Below are 18,175 nucleotides of genomic sequence, written 5' to 3' on the forward strand. Positions count from 1 at the left end.
GGGGAGCCCGGTCTTCCCCCCCCCCCCCCCCCCCCCCCCCCGCCCCGCAGCCCCTGGCCCTACTCCCCGCTCGGGAATCCCGTGCCAAACCTGGAACAGGGACTTATCTTCCTAGCCAACCTCCCAGGTCAACTTCCTCGTAGGAAAGCTGATTTATGCCTGTCTATATGTATGGAAAAAGGAGTCAGAAGCCAAGCGCGGCATCCCTCCAAATTCTCATTGTCTTTGAGCTGGGAAGGGGGGAAAGAAGGACGGCAGAAAAACTGAAATGATAAGGTTTGCCTTGTCATGGCAGGGAGGGTTGGACCAGAAAGGCAAACACGGGGTTTTGCCTCACCTCCGCCTGAAGCCTCTTCCAGATCCGACAAAACGACCGGTCCCTCCGCGCTGGGAAAACACCCAGCCACCGCAAGCGCCTCGCCGGCGGGGAGCGCTGCTGCAAACCGAGGCCCCAGCAGGTGAAACCCAAAGAAATCCGTGCCTTGCCCTGCTCCTGCGCACGGGGCCGGCCGCTCTCGTGAGTGCCCGGCGCTGCCTTGGCACAGGTGTGGGCGCGATTCCCGGTCCCAAAGCCGTGCCAAAGCAGCGCTCTGCCAGCCTTCCCTCTCCTCTGGCCTCGTCCCCTGTCCCCGCGGGGCAAGGGGAGATCCGGGGCTAGCAGGCAGCAGCGGCCGGGTTTTGGGGCGGCAGGTGCCGCAGGGTCTCGCCCGGGAGACGCGTCCCCGCTGGGCGCGCCCCCGCCGAGCCCAGGTTCTCCAGCCGGTGGGGGGACAGGGGCTTAGACCCCCCGTGGAGGGGAATTTCGCCCCGTCCCGCCACGGAGGAGGGCTCAGGCTTGTGGTGAGGCTAGGTAGCAGGAAGAGTTTGCTCACGGGTTAGGCATTTGTGTAGGTGGCAGGAGAAAAGCGCAGCGCCGCTTGTGCAGATGACAAACGGGCTCTGGGGGGGGGGGGGGCTGGGGGGGGGGAAAGGGCACGGTATCATGGTATGATAGTAAGCCTTCTGAAAGGGTTTGGCACTGCTCAGTTCCTGCCATATTAGCGAAGCCATAGATTTTTTTTTTCCAAGCCCACTGAGGCAGAGATGAGGCAAACTCAGCCATAGGAAGGTGGTTAGTGATGTCACAAGTTCGGTCTTTTCAATAAAAGCAATAGAGAAGGGTCTCCCTCACTATATATATTAGGAGAAGCTTCTGTTCCTCATAATAAAAAGAGCAGCAAGGGAGAAAAGCACCTGCTTTAAAACGCTTTATTTAGCACTAACCTGTTGCAGGCAGAATAAAAATTCTGCAGGGCTGGATTTCTTTGAAAAGGTATTTCTTTTCTTTTTTTTTTTTCTTTTTCTTTCTCTCTCTTTTTATTTTTTATTTTTATTGACTTCACTTCTTTATTCCTTTTTTTTTTATTTTCTTAAGGATAGCACATAGTTCTGGAAGCGATTGCTGAGAAGATCAACCACTGTTGGCCAGGGTGATCTCTGAGAGGCACAGAGGGCTGTAACTCAAGGAAAAGGTGAAGTAATAAATTGTGAAGAAACTTCAATATTCCAAGTTTATAAAGGCTATTTATTTTTCCTGAGTCTGTAAGGGTTTTTTTTTTTTTTATTTCTGGAGGAAAGGAAATTCTAAAAATATTTGATGGACGTTTTACCATTAACACCAGCAATAGACCTATAAGTGTGGGGGGAGGCTGTTTTCAGGGGATGTCACAATTATTTTTAATTAGTCGAAAGGGTAGCATAAATCAAAGAAGCCTATTAGCTATACATTTTAATTTATAGCCTACCAGGTGTTCAGGGAATTTATTTACAGCATAAACGACTTAAGGTTTTCAGCATGATTTCTATTTCAGCTCGTACGTTTTCGGTTTTATTTGCCTGTGTGGTATGAAATTTGGCTGAGCTGGACTTTTTTTTTACTGTGGCAGCAAGAGCCGTTTAACGCCAGATAACTTACAGGTACAAAAACGGATTGACGCGCCCAAGCCTTCTCCAGAAAACCTTCCACAATACGCGGAGAGGCTGAGAAGGAGCCACCACCCGGCACGCCTCAGCGTCCTGTTGAAGCCTGGGAGGGAGCTGGGGGAGTTTTGCTGTAAATCAGGCTGGCGGGGGGCAGAAACAAGCCACCCCTCCGCGCCTGCCGACGGCGGTGCGCGCAGCGGAGCCCCGCGGGGTGTGCGCCGCCGCGGAGGGGCAAGGGGGCCAGGCGGGATGCTACGGAGCCGGCGGCTCCAGGTGCTTGGGTTGGTGCTGCCCGCCTGAGCAGGGCCACACCGAGTGGAGAGCCCGGCCCGTGCCGTCAAAAAGTTTTTCAGACGGGCTCGCAAGTGGTCTCCCTTTGGAGGAGCAGTCGGGGGATGGAGCGGGGGGGTGCACAGACCACCCCCGGCTTTTTTCCCTTCAGAAGAGCCGGGGGCAGTTTCTTGCGCCGGTAGGCTCTGTCATGGGGCGGGTGGTGTCACCTTTGGTTTTACACAAGTGTCTCCCTGGGATGGAAAATGGGTAGGGGGGCAGATCCCGGCGGGGCGTACCGGGATGGTCCCTCTCCCGCTCCGGCACCCGCACAGCAGCGCAACCTGCCACAGGCATTTGCAGCGCCCTGGCCAGACTGACTTCCACGGAGGGAGAGGCTGAAGGCGACAGAGGGAGAGGAGGAGAAAACTTTCCACTAATTTACTTTTTTGGCCAGGAGCGCTTGTGTTCATAGACGGCGAGTCCTTCCCCCAGCCCTCCCCCTTCGCCCCCCCTTCCCTTTACTAGCGTACAATTAACATCATTAGGCATCATCCCTCCAGCTAATAGGTGAACTGCGACGAAAAACGGTAGGTGTGTGAAAGGAAAGGCGGCGGGGATCCCAAGCTGGGGTTTTGGGGCTTGATCTGAAAACTGCCCCGATGATGGGGGATCGCCCTCTCCCTTCTGCCACGGCAGGGGAGGCGCTGACCTAGGGGTAAAGGCGGAGAGGGAGAGCGACGAGCCCGGCTGCAGAAGATGCGGAGAGCTTGGACGGAGTCCGCAGGGTCTGCTGCGTGCATGTGCTGTCGGGTGTTTCCCTTTCTTCGCTCCTTTTTGATTCCGGTCCCGAGAACCGCTTGATTTCTAGTCTTTTTGGCTGCGGGTATCCCGCCAGGGCTCTCGCTCTCTCCGCACATGTTCCTAGGGCGCCATCTCTTTGCAAAAAGCCTCCGTCCTCCCGCAGGTCTCCCAGAGGCTGCTCCGGGGCGTGTGAACATCGCAGGCTGCAGCGCGATCCAACCTGCGGAGCCCAGCATGCGTCCCAGCCCCCGCGCGTCCCCGGGCCACCGCTCCTGGTAGAGGAGCTCTCGGCTCCGCAGCCGGGCAGCGCTTTTTGCTCGAGGTCACTTGCCCTGGCTCAGCGCGGCCCCAGCTTTCCGGGAGGAAAGGACGTGAACCTAACTTTTGCAGAGGTATACTTAGAGAGGGATGGATAGATGCCTTTCCGCCCGCCCGAATCCGCGTGTGAGCGCGCGCGTGTGTTTACACGGAGGTTAGTTGAGCTGCTGTAGGGAATCTTTCCTTATCTGAAAGGAGGGCTGCTCTTGGAGCAGAAAGCCCTGGGACTGCCGCTTTCCAGTCCAGAACTGAACACGGCTCAGGGAGACAAACAGACGCGCTCCTCAGCCCGATTCAAATATGAGCTAGATTATTTTTTTTCCTCAACAAATATTAAGAGTGATCTTGCCTCCGGGCAGCGAGAGACAGAGAGAGGGAGGGAGGAAGAGAGCGAGAAGCAGACAGCAAGGAAGGGAGGGAGAGACGAAGCAAAGTTTGGAAGAAGTGAGCCGCTGTCGAGAGTTGAGAAAGTTTGTTTTTCCTTCGCAGCCTGGGAGCTGGGAGAGCCGACAGCAAGGGGCCGTTGCGGGACGGAGCTGGCGTATGTGTCTCTCGCGACTGACGCTCCTTTCCTTGCAGGTTTTAGGACCCGGAAGATACAATGTTCACTAAACTCTTCCAGCGGTGGAGTTTCGCAGTGTTCCTGCTGAGTTACTCCGTGCCCTCCTGCGGGAGATCAGTGGAGGGGATCAGCCGCCGACTGTGAGTTTATCTGGGGTTTTGTCTCGCTTCGGTCACGGTGCGGGTGGGCAGGGGGCCGGGGGACCCCCGGGGCCGGGGTGCAGCAGCCCCCAGCAGCGCTGCAGCGGGCGGCTCCGCGTTACCTGCCCCAGGTGCTCCCCCACGGGTTTGGTCTGAGCCACGGTCAGAAGGCGTTCGGGGCAGGGAAAGTGAAAGCTTCTGCCCTTACAAAACACTTAGGAAGGCAGTGTTGGAGCTGAGAGGCTCTTCTTCCATGGGGAGCAGCCGTGCAGCTGCAGTTTTAGTGTGCGCTGTTGCCCATACACCTTTCTGCACCCCAGAAGGGTCCTGCCGGGGAGCAACCCGTTCCACCAAGCTCCTGGGGGTTACACCAAGTACTGCGTGCTTCTCTGGCACCGGCGTACAGCCAGTATTGATAAGGGAGGGGAAAACACACAGCAGTTGGGGCCATCACGAAACTGAGGCAATGAACAATTGCTTTGGATTTCTGTCACTTCAGCATTTTATTTTATTTTATTTTATTTTATTTTATTTTATTTTATTTTATTTTATTTTATTTTATTTTATTTTATTTTATTTTATTTATTTTTCTAAAAGGAGATCAGTATCTGACTTAGAGGCAGAAGCATATTTTTGACAAATGCTAATGTAACTTAAGAGATTCTATCCAGGAAATGACCCTTTTGCTTCTTCCAAAATAATCACCATAGCTCATACTAGTGTCCCCTAGGCAAAGTGCAGTAGCGAAACCACTGGGCTGATGCAGGAGCAGTTGTCTAACACACGTAGCTAGCTCACTGGCTCTTACTGGACTTGCATCAGATTTTCTAAGGAAGAAACTCTTTGGTCATACTGTGGATGGCTGTCTTTTTACTAAGTTCAGAAGGAAGTCAGGTTGCAGAAAAAGGGTTAGAAAATCCAATCACAACATACAGAGAAACATGACAGAGCAAACTTAGTATCAAATGGATTTCCATGTAACTGTTCTGTTACATGCATAAGGACAAGATTTCCAAATACCACTTCCTCTGCCATTTAAACAACAAAAAAATCCCCTAGGTGAAGTGACTTCAGACACACCTAAACTTTGGCACCAAGCAGACAGCTGCTACAAATCTCCTACAGCAAATTGCGTAGAACATCGTATTACTGATAATGTTACAGTGTGTTCTTCCAAGCCTATTAGTGCTTAGCTTTTTTGTATGCCTGAAAACTACTGTTGAGATATTTCCTACATTTGAGACCATTTTCTTTGGCTATCCAGAGGATCCAAAATTCAGTTTCATAAACAAAAAATTAAAATAATTGAAGTACAGTCAAATGCTGTACTTCCTTGGCTAAGAAACTCTGAACTGGATCCAAGCCAAATTTGTTAAAAAAGAAATGCTTAGAAATAATGTTTTTCTTTTTGAAGTTAGCATTGTTCTAACACTTGTTTTTAAAGGTCAGAATTAGAGTTCTTCCCAACATCCCCATTCCATCCTGGCTGGGTGAAAAAAAGTGGAAGCTAAACAGCTGAAATGTATTTCTCAGCTCCCTCTTTGCTATGGCATGTAAAACACACACAAGAAACCAGTTAGCTGTCAGTTAGTGGCATGCACGTAGTTTTGTTTGTGGGTACAACACAAACACAGACACCACACTCAAACATGTGTCCTGTTTTAATACCACCACAAACCATTCCTAGAGTTAATGGTTAATAACTCACTTAAGCCTAGAGATATTTTTTTCACTCATAGGCTTAAACCAGTAACGGATGAAAATACTAAAGTACATTATTATAGCCATGCAAAAATAATCAAAATGACATAGGCCTAGTTCTACAGACTTTACTAAGGCAAATCTCCCAAGGAAAGCAATAGCAAATTGTCCCAGGAAAAGATTGCCAGACATATTATTTGTTATACAAATGTTTTACTGACTAGAGAACTTCTGAGAAACCCCGTAATGCCTCAAAGTGAAATTAAATATTTTTATCAGCGTGACCAGACACTGCAGCACTGTGTCCCCAGATCTGTAGAACATATTTTTCCTAACTCCGAGATAGGTTGAGCAGCTTTTACTCCCTTTGGAGCCAGTGGCAAGGGCACTCAGTCTTGCAAAACCCAGACAGAGAGCTGACTGATTCCTTTCTCCTATTCTGCTGAACAGACCCAACATGAACAGTCAAGGATAATAACAATTAAATAAGAGCAACTCTGAGACAGAAAGTTGTTGCTTGAAGAAGGTTGCTTCTCAATGACGCTAGTTATCTAGTGAAAAAAAAAGAAGAATTTGCCTGAAAAGAACAGCTTATCTGGAAGTACATGCTTAATATCTGAATAGGTTTCTACTGTTCTCCCAATAATCAGACATTAAGTCTCATATGCACATAGTGTACTTGGATACAGCAATTAGTTTGGGCACTCTGGTCAAATACATACCATCACCAACCTTCTCTCAAAAGTGCCTACCACAAGTTAGCTTAGCATTTTCTGCATTAGGTTTGGGGTCAGACTCTTTCCTTGAATGAGGTGCATTTATAGAAGGATGGAAGGGACCTCTAGTGGGTCATCTTAATGCTAACAGCCTAATTTTATTTTATTTTATTTTTACATATCATTCCCAATATGTGAACACAATCATTTCTGTTTCCATTGCCTTCCTACTCTGTGTGTGTGGGTGAGACGTTGTTGATATCTGCAGTATGAAGCACTTCTTACATCAGCCTTCTTGGGCAAGTATTTTCCCCTGATCTACAAACATAGTAGTTGTTTGAGTAACATAATGGAAGGAGGCAGAAGGTCAAAGAGATATATATCTACCACAGCTTCTTCATTTTAGGGAGATTTTTGATCTAGAGCATACAAAGGAAATTGGTAGGCAAAATGTAATCCTTCAGTCTGGCTGAGTAATAGAAGTCATGTGAAATGTAACACTATGTAACGTTATACAATCATCTGGAATAGCAGAATGTTATTTGGGGCCAGACTTGATGCTAAATATCATACAGACATTTAAACAGAAACCCACCCTCTCTTTGGCACACTGACCTATCACATGTTTATCCCTGCATTATTTTGGAAATGCATACTCTCATAAGATGTAGATCTCGTAATGCTGTTTGACTGTCTTGTGTGTACTGGAACCAGATCTTTAGGTTTCAGCTCTGTAAAATGGAATAGGTTTTCAATCAAGAGTACTTTAATAACAGGCTTTGGAGATTCAAGATTTTGTCACAGTGGGTAAATTGACCAAATACACATTACAGGATTAAGGCAGTTTTAGGTTGTCTGTGATAAAAGGAATTATTCTTTACTTTACAACAGGCAGTAGGAAAGCTTTGCTCATCACATGAGACATACTATTTTAGACTCAGTAAAGCACTAAGATTTTGTATACTTTTTTCAGACTAGAGGAATGAAAGGAAAACTGCATTTCACATGAAAAAAAAAATGGGAAAATAATTTACTGAAGCTAGGAAAGTAATGTGAACCACAATGGACAGCTTGACAAACAGCACAGGATTTTGCCATTCAGAGGAGTCCAAGGTGCTAGTTTTATTAGCACACTTGCAAATCAGATTGACCTTAATGAGAAGGTTGTTCGAGACGGCTATTGGAGAGCTGCACTGGTCAAAATAATTCTCCTGGGGGAGATCTTGAGCTTGCGTTAATGGTCACAGCTGCGCTGAAGGGAATGAAACAATATAGGTTGAGTTCAGTATTATCATATTGCATGTTTACTTAGAGACATGAGTTGAAGAGCATAAAATACATGTCCTAAGGCCTGAACTCATCTAAAACTCATCTGATTATGGGACACTTAAAACATCATAGACAATGTTTGGCCAAACGTGTGCTCACAAACCTGAGTATACCTAGGCCTGGTTTTAGGCGAGCATACCTGCTTCATCACTTCATGCTAAAACAACAGTCATCTGTTAGTCTTACAGGGGGATGGGAGAAAGCTGGTGTTTGAATTTTACACTGAGCAATTGAGATGTAGTATCACTTGAACTAACCAGTTGGACCCAATACAAATTGAAGATTTGCAAAGACAAATAGTGAAGGGGTCTTAAACCAATGCTACATAAAGTTGCCAACCTCAAATAACTTTATTGTTGATCAAATCACAAATCTCAAGTGTTTGGCTGAAGGGACTGAGAAAGATAAATTACAGAACACTTCCAATAATTTAACACACTGTCTTTGTCCACCACATTTAGAAACCTTGCAGGATAATTAGGGAAGGGATGGAAGGAAGGAATAGTCACTCACAGTTATGTCTTCTCCCATTTCACCCACATTGAGAAACAACTGTGTATCCACTAGCTGACCAAATGATTATACGACAGGCAAGGCAGTGAATTCATTTTCTTTGGCCAGTAAGAACGCAGTCACATGCAGTACCCTAATGCAAGATGAGAGGATACATCGCCAATCTCAGCACACTGAAGTAGGGCAATCGGAAGGATAAACTCTATTATAGCATGCATGGGAACATAACTAAAATCCCAGCCTGTGCTCTTTCTGTTGTTCACAGTGCAGCTGTGCGTCTATCCCACACCAAGGAAAAAGCATGCATTTTCTCACAGTTCTTTATTATCCAGGTGCCACTTGTATCTTCTTTCCTCAGACATTTCATACTTTTTTTGCCAGTACATCTCTAAAAGACAGATATCTAACTATCTCCTAATTCCTCAAAAACTAGAAAGAGGTTAGTGAACCGTAATACCATGAACTTTAAAAGAGTACCAGAGACCCACACGAACAAAGCAGATGTGTGGAAGATGTGGAAGATGATCCAGTGAAGAGGGCTAGTGTAAAACTCAGAGAGCACAGAAGCCAAGAAGTTCATACTGGCCCCAGAAGTTCACACTTGAAAGGAACACCAGGAAGGCATCTAAAGCCATAATTAGACACAAGTGGCCAAGCAGTAAAGTCAACAGGAGCGGCTGATGCTCATGCTGCTGTTGCACAAGCTGCCTCTCTGGATAGCTCATTAAGGATTGAAGTGCCTATGCTTTAGGCACCCAAATCTGACCATTTTTCCATTAAACTTCTGCAATTGCACATACTTAAATTTAGAACTGAAATGCACTTTTATGCATTTATTTATATTTTCAAAGTACATGAATGAGCAGAAGAAAATTATTAGAATGATGCTGTATAAACACTGCTTCCGGCTTCAGTACTTGTTATTCCTTCTCTTGCCCAACTGCAGTGCTCCATTACCTGACCCCTTGGTTTTCATATATCTCACAACTGTCTTCCTGGTTTTACTGCCTGAAGTGTGATGTATTAAGAGTTTTAATGCTCCTCTAGAATAGAGTAGTGACTAATCCAACTTCAGGCCCACTGGTCTGTGATCGGTCAGATGAGAATTACTACCAGCTTAGGTCTTTTCCTTCTTCTCTGTAGAGAGCAGTTACTCAGAAGCAGGACTTGCTCCCATGATCTGACTTAACTGGGTGTCTCCAAGCCTGAGAGCTGACACAGGCAGTCACTGTCAGAGGAGAGAGGAGCTTTGCCAAGCAATGGGCAATAAATGGGCAATAAATCCTAATTGTCTCTTTCCCCTCTGCTCTTCTCTTTCTTTAGCAAACGGGCTGTATCAGAGCACCAGCTACTGCATGACAAGGGCAAGTCAATCCAAGATCTACGAAGAAGAATATTCCTTCAAAATTTAATTGAAGGTGTCAACACTGCAGAAATCCGTGCAACGTCAGAGGTTTCACCTAACCCTAAGCCTGCTACAAACACAAAGAACTATCCTGTCCGATTTGGCAGTGAAGATGAGGGCAGATACCTAACTCAGGAGACAAACAAATCACAGACCTACAAGGAACAACCCCTGAAGGTATCAGGCAAGAAAAAGAAAGCAAAGCCTGGAAAACGTAAGGAACAAGAGAAGAAAAAGAGGCGAGCCCGCTCTGCTTGGCTAAATTCTGACATGTATGGAAGCAGCATGACTGAGAGCCCACTCTTGGACAACTCTGTTACTACACATAATCATATTTTAAGGTAATTCTACTACATCCTTTCCACAGGCATAACATATATTTACTGAAATTGTTATCTTTCTGTGCATGAGGTCAAGGCATTGTTTAAGTCTGGAATAGTAGCACACCTTTATGGCTATAGCTGGGTAGTAGCATTTCCAGCAGTGCACTGTCTCAGGGTGCTTTCTGGCAGTAAGTACCCTGTCCACTTTGCACTGGCAAATCTGCACCCAGGAAAGCAAGCGTTTTACTTCCGGCCAGAAAGCCACTATTACTAGAGGATATACACCAAAGAGTCTTCCCTTGCTATGACAAACAATTCTAGTAAACTGCTTGCTTATTGCCAAAACGAGCTTCCCAAAACTGTGTAGCAAGATAAGTTTTTCTGATAAAAGAAAGCACATCATAGCCATTAAAATTCCCTATTCTACTTTAACTGTAGTGTCTGTCTCTTCAGATCTTGGTCCCACACTTGGGCTTCAGCTGATTGAAAGCTTTGAGTTTTATTTAAGGCTCTGCATCTATAAAATGGTGAAGTTTTCTTTCCTCCCTCTCAACGCCTCCCCTTTTTGGCAACTTTCTTACCCTTACTTTACAGTTTTTCATTTTACTGTTTAACCTTAGGGGAGAACATGGAAAATTTCTCTCTTAGTAATATCTGCAAACAATGCAGACCAGCCTTTTGCCATAAAATTTTCCCTGCCATTAGGACTTTTTAATTCAGCTCTATCCTTTTGCCAACTTGTGAAACAATTACGTTGCTGCTCAAAAATGTTGAGCATTGCTTTTGGAGAGAGATGTGCTTTTCTCACATATGACAGTGAAGGGTTTTCAGGGAAGAGGCGACCTGAAGACTTAAGTGGAGGTGCCCCAAGCGACTCATCCACTTGCAGTCATCTTGGTTTGAATGGAGGTCAGCATACTTGCAGGCAAATCTAAGCAGTCCTCTCCCCAGTTCTCCTCAAATGTTTGTATTTTCAACAGTAAAAAAAAAAAATTAAAAAAAATGCTTTTCTCTCCTCCTCCCCATCTGCTTTGGCAGCATAAGACAAAATAGAAGTGCCACTTGCTCACAGTATGTCCCTTAGAAAGGAATGCCAGCTGTGGGACTTACTAAAATTCAGTCTTTTGTTAAGCTTTACAGGGCACAGTGTGCAGTGTACTCCATTGCCTCAACTTCTGCTGGCATCTACACAAGTTACTGGTGTCCAGAGCTACGCATTCAGCATCCCTGACCATATAGCATTTAGCATGTCTCTAACAGTCAGTAGTGGGGTAAGAGAGGATGGTTTTGTCCCAGTGACCTAGGAAAGGCACACTCTGGTAGTCCTCTCATGAGATGTCTGAAGTTGTAACAGCTCTTAAGGAACTGCAGTGGCAGCAGTGTCTTCAGCACATAGAAATCTTGAATGTAGGAAAAAAAACACCAAGGGCATTTTCACTGTTTCTTTGGTTGTCTATCCAAAGGGAGCTGTAAAAGAATGACAGATACAGTCCTGTTGATTGTCTGAATTTAGTCTTTCTGTTTCAAGCATGGTTGGATTGCTGAAGGTAGTCAGCTTCACCTTGGAGTCCTGAATTAGTTTTACCTTCCTGATATTATTCCCCAAGATGCAGTATTACACCAGGGACAGAAACACAGCATAGATTCCTAAAGAGGCCCTATATTGTGCAGATTTGGCTGAAGAAAATAAAGCAAAGAGAAGCCCTGAAACAAGAAAACAAAATTCCTCCCTTAAAAGGACAGAACATAATATGATAGTTCCACTCTGTTATTGCATAAAGTTGCAATTATCCCAGTAGGCTGACAAAAGATATTATTTCTAAACTTCAAAGCAAGACCAACTCCATGCCACGTACTTTAGATAGCAGAAGTCAGGTTCAAAGTAGTTTCCTATGCGGTTATTGGCACATAGTGGGCAAGCACATTTTAGATGGAGGGACGACTGCATCTTGGTGAGGTTGATTCCTCACCTGCACCAAGCTAAATCAGGGACTTTATCTGTTGGTGGGAGACAAGGAAGGCACATGCAGACAGGATATCCATATGCTACATCACTAGAAGCTGCTTTTGTAGCATCTCTAAGGCTATCTGACACTTAGGAGAAGCATCACTACTTCGTAGTGAAGAAATAGATGTGCATAATGCAGCAGCCTGCTTTTCACTGTATCTCTGTGCTTTCTTTCTGCTCAACAGGCTGAACTAAAATCCCCATGCCCTCTCTGGCATTCCCTCCGGCCAATCTCAATCCCAAAATTTTGGGTTTAGATCTGAAAAAAAAAAAAAAGACAAGAAATGACCTGCACTCTAGATCTTTTGACTTATTACAAGAAGTATCTCATAAAGTAGCCAATCTTGCAAAATCAGAGACCAAATCACAGAAAGCATCTTGCAAGTAGTCATTAGTATGGAGACCATTGTCAAGATGTGGCTTAGCTTAAACTCTACAACAAAGAGTAAAATCCAAGCCAGAGTGAAAATGTCATCCTCTTAAAAACAGGCCTACATAGTGCAGACACACATATACAGTCATACTCTATGAATTGTGTGTCATTATTATACCGTAGCCTGAATACACCCTAATATTACCCTAGTTAATTATTATGGAGCTTCATACTAACATTTCCATTCCAGGCACTTAAAAATTCTTTCTCCTTGACATTCCAGCTATATACCCATTCCAATTCAATTAAACTGTTATTACCTAATTTCCTAAGAAACCTTTCAAATGAGTAAACTCCCTAATGCTAAATGTAGTCTAACTTTCAATGTGCACATACAAAAAAAAATACTCAGACTCTCAAGGATTTGTTTTTTTGTGTGTGTCTCACGCCCACACACGTCTGCCATGTGGAACACTACCCACAGCTTTGGTGATCCATCCAGCAGCGGAGAGAATCACACTCTATGCTATAGCTTTGCATTTCGCCCTATAGCTGTTTCCCAGAGAACTGAAGTGCATTACAGAAATGTGCTGTTCACAGCAGCAGAAGGGAAAAAAGCCCAACCCTTCAGCATTTCCTGCAGCACTGCTAAGAAATAACTTAAAATAATATTGTAGTGCAAGTACTACACAGGCTGGATAGAAGCTGGCTCTGCTTTTGTTCTCCCATGTTCACAAAGGGAGGATTACAGAAATCATATAAGCACACCAGTGTCCCTTAGAAAGTTCTCAAATCTTAGGGCTGTGTACAACCAAACTCTGAATGTTTCAGCTCTGACTGAATGCAACAGGAATCAGAGCTTAACATGAGATGCTCATTTTCTTTTTGGTCCAAGCCATTTGGCTTACAAAGGGAGAGTTTCAGGAATATATTCTCTGCATTTATTCATATACTTAAAGAGACATGCCATCAAGGATCTGTTCACTTCAAGACCCGAGCAGACTTTAATGAAGTAAAACTCATGGACATGACAGTATAGAAATACACACCTTTAAGATAAAGAGGCCCCTTGCCTAACAGGTGGCCTATCAGTGGACCAAGACAGATTTGGTCAAGATAGCCTAAATAATCCCATGGGACAGTTTTAATAAGAAGCTAGGCATTGCACCCAAACAGTTAACACAATAAGGACATGATTGCTAGAGTGTTCAAAAAGGACTTGCTTTTTTTTTTTATCTTCAAATCAGATTTCTCATTTCTCCAACTATGGTTTTTTTTGTTGTTGTTGTTTTGTTTTTTGTTTGGTTGTTTTTTTTCCTTTCAGTGCTTGACATATTTATTACAGGTTGATAATTTTTTTTCTACCCATAGCTGTCAGGAATCTTCTTGTGTAAGGCCCTAAGAAAACTAAAGCTCCTTCCTATTTGTCTGAATGTACAACAAAGCGGAACAGATGGTCTCATTTTCATGATAAACTGCAGATCTTCATACTGCCAGCTGCATTACACTGAAGGAAATAGAGATTTTGAAATGATGTCTAATACTGTAATACTGTTAAACAGGTCTTATTAGTGCAAATATTTACTAGCAAGGCACATCCATTATAGTCTGTGGAACTCTTGCTGTTAATTTTGAGTCTATGTATTTGAAGTGAAAGTTAATGTTTTCTATTTTTTCTGCTCCGCAGGAGGCGCTGATATTTTCAGCAAGACATCTTTGGAAGACGTATTGCAGTATTCTGTAATAGTGAACATATGGGAAGTATTAAAATATTTATTACCTGTAAATATTGTAAATGCTCAGAATAAAACTTTTTTCCCCCATTGCTCTCTGAAACTGCACATTTGGTTATTGTGATTTTTTTTTTTTTTGGCTAATGCTAAGACAATTATTATTGTCACATTTACCGTAATTTATTTTGTTGACTGGTGTATTTATTTTGTGAACGTATCTTGGTGCTGCTGACTTTCTATATTTTTTTGTAACATAATGCACTTTAGATATACATATCGAGTACATTGATAACTGACATAAAATGTTCGTGTTTTGTGGTTGACTTCAATGAATGCCTATACACAATTGTTCAAACTGATTTTCCTCTGTGCATGTATAATAGCAGTATTTTAAAATTTGTAAAGAATGTCTAATAAAATATAATCTAATTAAAACATGACTCAAAAGGAGAAATGTGTCCTTGAGGAATTTCAAGAACAGGAACATCATTTTTTTCTTTATTATATTTGAAAATTATTTTAAATTTAATGTGTTTACATTGATTCAAGCTCCCACATTTTCACATTAGCTTTTACTTAAAAATCACTCAGAACATATTTTGTTCCAGTGCTCTATTTCAAGTGCACTGAGTCGCTGAACAACCTGGGGGCACCGCCATATAGCTCGGACCCCACTACAGGGAAAGCACAATTCCCAACCTTTCCAGCCACAAGCCCTATAAATGCTAAATCATTCCACTCTCCAATTGAGAGGATGTGAAAAGCAACCCCATGGGATGCACAACTTACTGCACTCTTGGAAGGTACTCATACATCACACCTTGTCATCTTGTTCAGAATGAGACAGACAGCAATATCCTCAGCTCCCACCAACTTTACCCAAATATGAAAATGTCTACCACAGGAGTGGAGTCTCATCTCTGCACTTCGGAGCCACACAGTCTTAATGTTTAAAGAAGGAGGGTGAAAAAAAAAAGTGCTTTCTGGGTGAATTTATAAAGAGAAAAATAAAATATTGGAAACTGCAGTAGGTGACACATCAATAGGTACTGTTACACTGCTTGAATTACTTCTCCCACCACTAAGATGCCTCACATGGCTCTGTTTCTGAAAAACATCTACCTTAATTTTACTTCTGTCTTACTCCCATAGATAATTGCAGTTAAGAGGGAGACCGTCTTCTCTTGATGGCCACTGGCTGAAGAAAACATCAGAAAAAAAATATGATCTCCTATCATTTCTTATAAATGAACATATGAGTCTTGCTTCCTATCCCTTTTGCTACCACCCACATATTAATCACAACAGCTGCTGTGGGGGCAACTTGAATAAAGGAAATTGTTTCACACAGATAGCTGTACTTTGTAAAATCCTACTGAATTTCCTCTGTTTCACTCCCTTAACATCAGCAACATCAGAAAAATGCATGCGTGGAAAAATAAATTACAAATCCTGGGAATTTAAAGATATTTCTTGTAATTGCTGCTCCATTCTGTAGTTGCCAAGCTTTTATTTTTTATTCTTCTTCCCTTTTTTTTAAGTGCCATCTTTTTCCATTGCCAAAGTACAGCCATCATATAATTTAAAACAGATGTCTTTCTGCTCTCTACCCAATCTTGCAGAAAACTACCTCCGTGGAAACACTAACAGCAAAAAAAAGTGAGAAAAACATACTCATCCTCCCCCATCCACTTCTATGAAGTGTGAAATTCTATGCTTCATTAAGTCCAGTTAATTACTACACCCACCAAGCACATGACTATTGTTTCCTTTTCAGATGAAAAATGTTACACATGGTGAAATGTAGTACAATTTCAGGGTTGCATTAAAGAAAAAAGGCATGGTTCTTGCACATTTTCAACTTGGCCTCCTTGCACATCCTGCCTATTTATAGTATCCAGCTAATGCTTGGATTTATACAACTGAAGTTAACTGCAATACATTTAGAAGATGATTTTGCATCAGGATTACCAGTGTATCTCAGCTGGAACTGAAATCTAAAACTACAGTGAGCAGAAGCAATTTATCTTTGTCGGAAAGGATGATCCTTGGCAAAGAGAGTACCTGAAGAGCATAAAACAAAAGCAGAAAACCTAAATGTTAAACCTTGGCTCTGTAAACCTTGACACTTCATAAAAGAAGGCCTGATTTTGTAACACCTCCAGTCTCCCATATATCTTTACAACATCCATCAAGGATTTCCAATTTACTAGCTCCTATCAAATTTGCAATTGCAGCAAATTTAACAACAGTCTTGTTTTTTCTTATAGATCATTACACAGGACTTCCATCTATGGGTCCTGTGGTTCTCAGACTATGGTTTGAAAATCACTGCTGCAGACCACTGGATTTAGCCTTGCAAAGTTGAATGCAAATCTTTTTGAGCTCTACGTTCTGCAGGAAAATAAATCCTGAAGATCCCTATTTCAGAGAGAAGCTATAGAAATTTTGTCTTGCTAATTGGGGGGGGGGGGGGGGGGCAATGACTAAAATCTTCAAGAGACTTCAGTTGTTCAGACAGGTCAACTCCAGTGATTCAACTTGCCTCAGAAACCCTGCAATAGTCAAGGACTTATCCTGATATTTTCCTGTATAAAGGATGTCAAATTTAAGGTATGTTTATTTCAGAGGCGAAAAATAGTGGTGCTAGAGCTTCAACCTTTGCATTATCTGACCTCCTGAAAGATTACCCTCTTACGTTACTGTATGCCTGCCCACTTGATTTTCTACATGGCACATTTGCACAGTTAACATGCCTAAAATAGACGGCATAATGGATAGTGAGGCACTCCAAGAGTTTGAAAGTACCAGAGGGAAGGTTGCTCACACAGCTTTCATTTGGCCTCTCTGCTGACACACTACTGTCAGGGCTGGGATCACATTACCAGATGTTACAGTTCTTCTGCCACCTATTTTCTCTTCCTTCTCCACCTCCTCTGCTTTCTCTCCACCTCTGCATCCATGCCTCTGTCCTTTTCCTCTGGCAAAACCAAAATCCACTTTTTCTCTTTTAATCCTGTATCACCTGCTCCTGCACTTTCCTTAGATTACCGTCTCTGCTCCCACCTGTCACTATCCCTCTCCTCACCCCTCCTTTCTTCATCACATCTAAGGTCTTTTCAACTGTTTTTCCACTGGTTCCAATCCACTCTCCATCTTCCCTTCTCTTTGGCCAGCTAAATCCAACCCTCACCTCACACACTTCAGCTTCCTTCATCAGTTTCCTGGCTCAGCAAGTCCTTCCTCCATATTCTGGCTCACATTCACTGATGTTGTTCTTCTCTAAGGTCTATGTCCCAGGTTTTCTCCTGCTGGGTTATTCTCTCCCCTCAGCAGCTGTACCAGCTTCCTCCTGCTCTCTACCCACGTGTTAGCAGAAAAAACAACCTAGGCAGAGCAGGGAAGCTTCCTGTTCATAACTGATTTATGCAGCTCCATCCCAACATCTTTTTCCAAACTCCTGGCTAAGCAGGCACTACACGGAAAGCTTGCTTTTGTCCTTGTAGTTTCTGAACATGAACCTGCTCAGAAGGCAGGGTCTGCCCTTAGCTTGGTGGAACAAGGGAGCTGGAGAGTGGTGGGGTACCTTTGGTGGTTTGGAAAGGGATGTGTGCTCAAAGTCCAGTGACGCACAGGGGTTTGATCATGCTCTGTGATGAAGGTTGTTGATGATAAAGTAATAAAGAAGCCTTCGTTCAATGAGTGCTTTTTCAGAGGTTTACAACATGGTCAGATGATCTTCAGGGTGATAAAATAGAATTCCTAATGCAGAAGAAGCCTTTCCAAATTTCCATTTTCTTCCCTGAGCCACAGAGGCTCTAGGGCTTATCAGAAGAGTTTCCAGTGTATTCTTTAACATGGGTAATACAACTTTTTTTTCCTTGTTTTGCATTTAAGAATGGTAAGACTGTTTTGGCTGAGATTTCAAAAAAAAAAAAAACAAAAAAAAACAGAATTACAACAAAATGAAACCAGAGCATCATAGCAGGAGGTGGGAGACAGCCCCAGAAATGTGCTG

The 18,175-nt window shown here is 43.5% G+C and overlaps 3 protein-coding genes across 12 annotated transcripts in view; 1 reads left to right on the forward strand and 2 right to left on the reverse strand.

Moving 5' to 3' along the window:
- Positions 1–356, reverse strand: part of CCDC91 (coiled-coil domain containing 91) — a 336,822-nt gene extending 336,466 nt beyond the window's left edge. Inside the window, exon 1 of the mRNA XM_083819599.1 lies at positions 338–356. The gene's annotated coding sequence lies outside the window, so the exon portion shown is untranslated. The remainder of the gene's footprint in view (positions 1–337) is intronic.
- PTHLH (parathyroid hormone like hormone) lies at positions 182–14,597 on the forward strand (the record flags this gene model as incomplete). Of its 10 annotated transcripts, none has more annotated exons than XM_083819906.1 (6): positions 182–458; positions 1,415–1,511; positions 3,200–3,428; positions 3,934–4,056; positions 9,639–10,061; positions 14,112–14,597. In XM_083819906.1, exons 4-6 carry the CDS (start codon positions 3,956–3,958, stop codon positions 14,119–14,121), a joined length of 534 nt encoding a protein of 177 aa, XP_083676032.1. In that variant the 5' UTR covers positions 182–458; positions 1,415–1,511; positions 3,200–3,428; positions 3,934–3,955. The 10 variants fall into 10 exon arrangements, with proteins under 10 accessions (XP_083676032.1, XP_083676031.1, XP_083676027.1 ...); XM_083819902.1 differs by lacking the exon at positions 182–458 and adding an exon at positions 972–1,312; XM_083819905.1 differs by lacking the exon at positions 3,200–3,428.
- The window catches only part of KLHL42 (kelch like family member 42), a 91,974-nt gene continuing 78,333 nt past the window's right edge, over positions 4,535–18,175 (reverse strand). The window contains exon 10 of the mRNA XM_083819499.1: positions 4,535–7,725. The gene's annotated coding sequence lies outside the window, so the exon portion shown is untranslated. The remainder of the gene's footprint in view (positions 7,726–18,175) is intronic.

The sequence above is a fragment of the Anser anser genome (assembly GCF_964211835.1).
Source record: "Anser anser genome assembly, chromosome: 1".
Taxonomy (NCBI): domain Eukaryota; kingdom Metazoa; phylum Chordata; class Aves; order Anseriformes; family Anatidae; genus Anser; species Anser anser.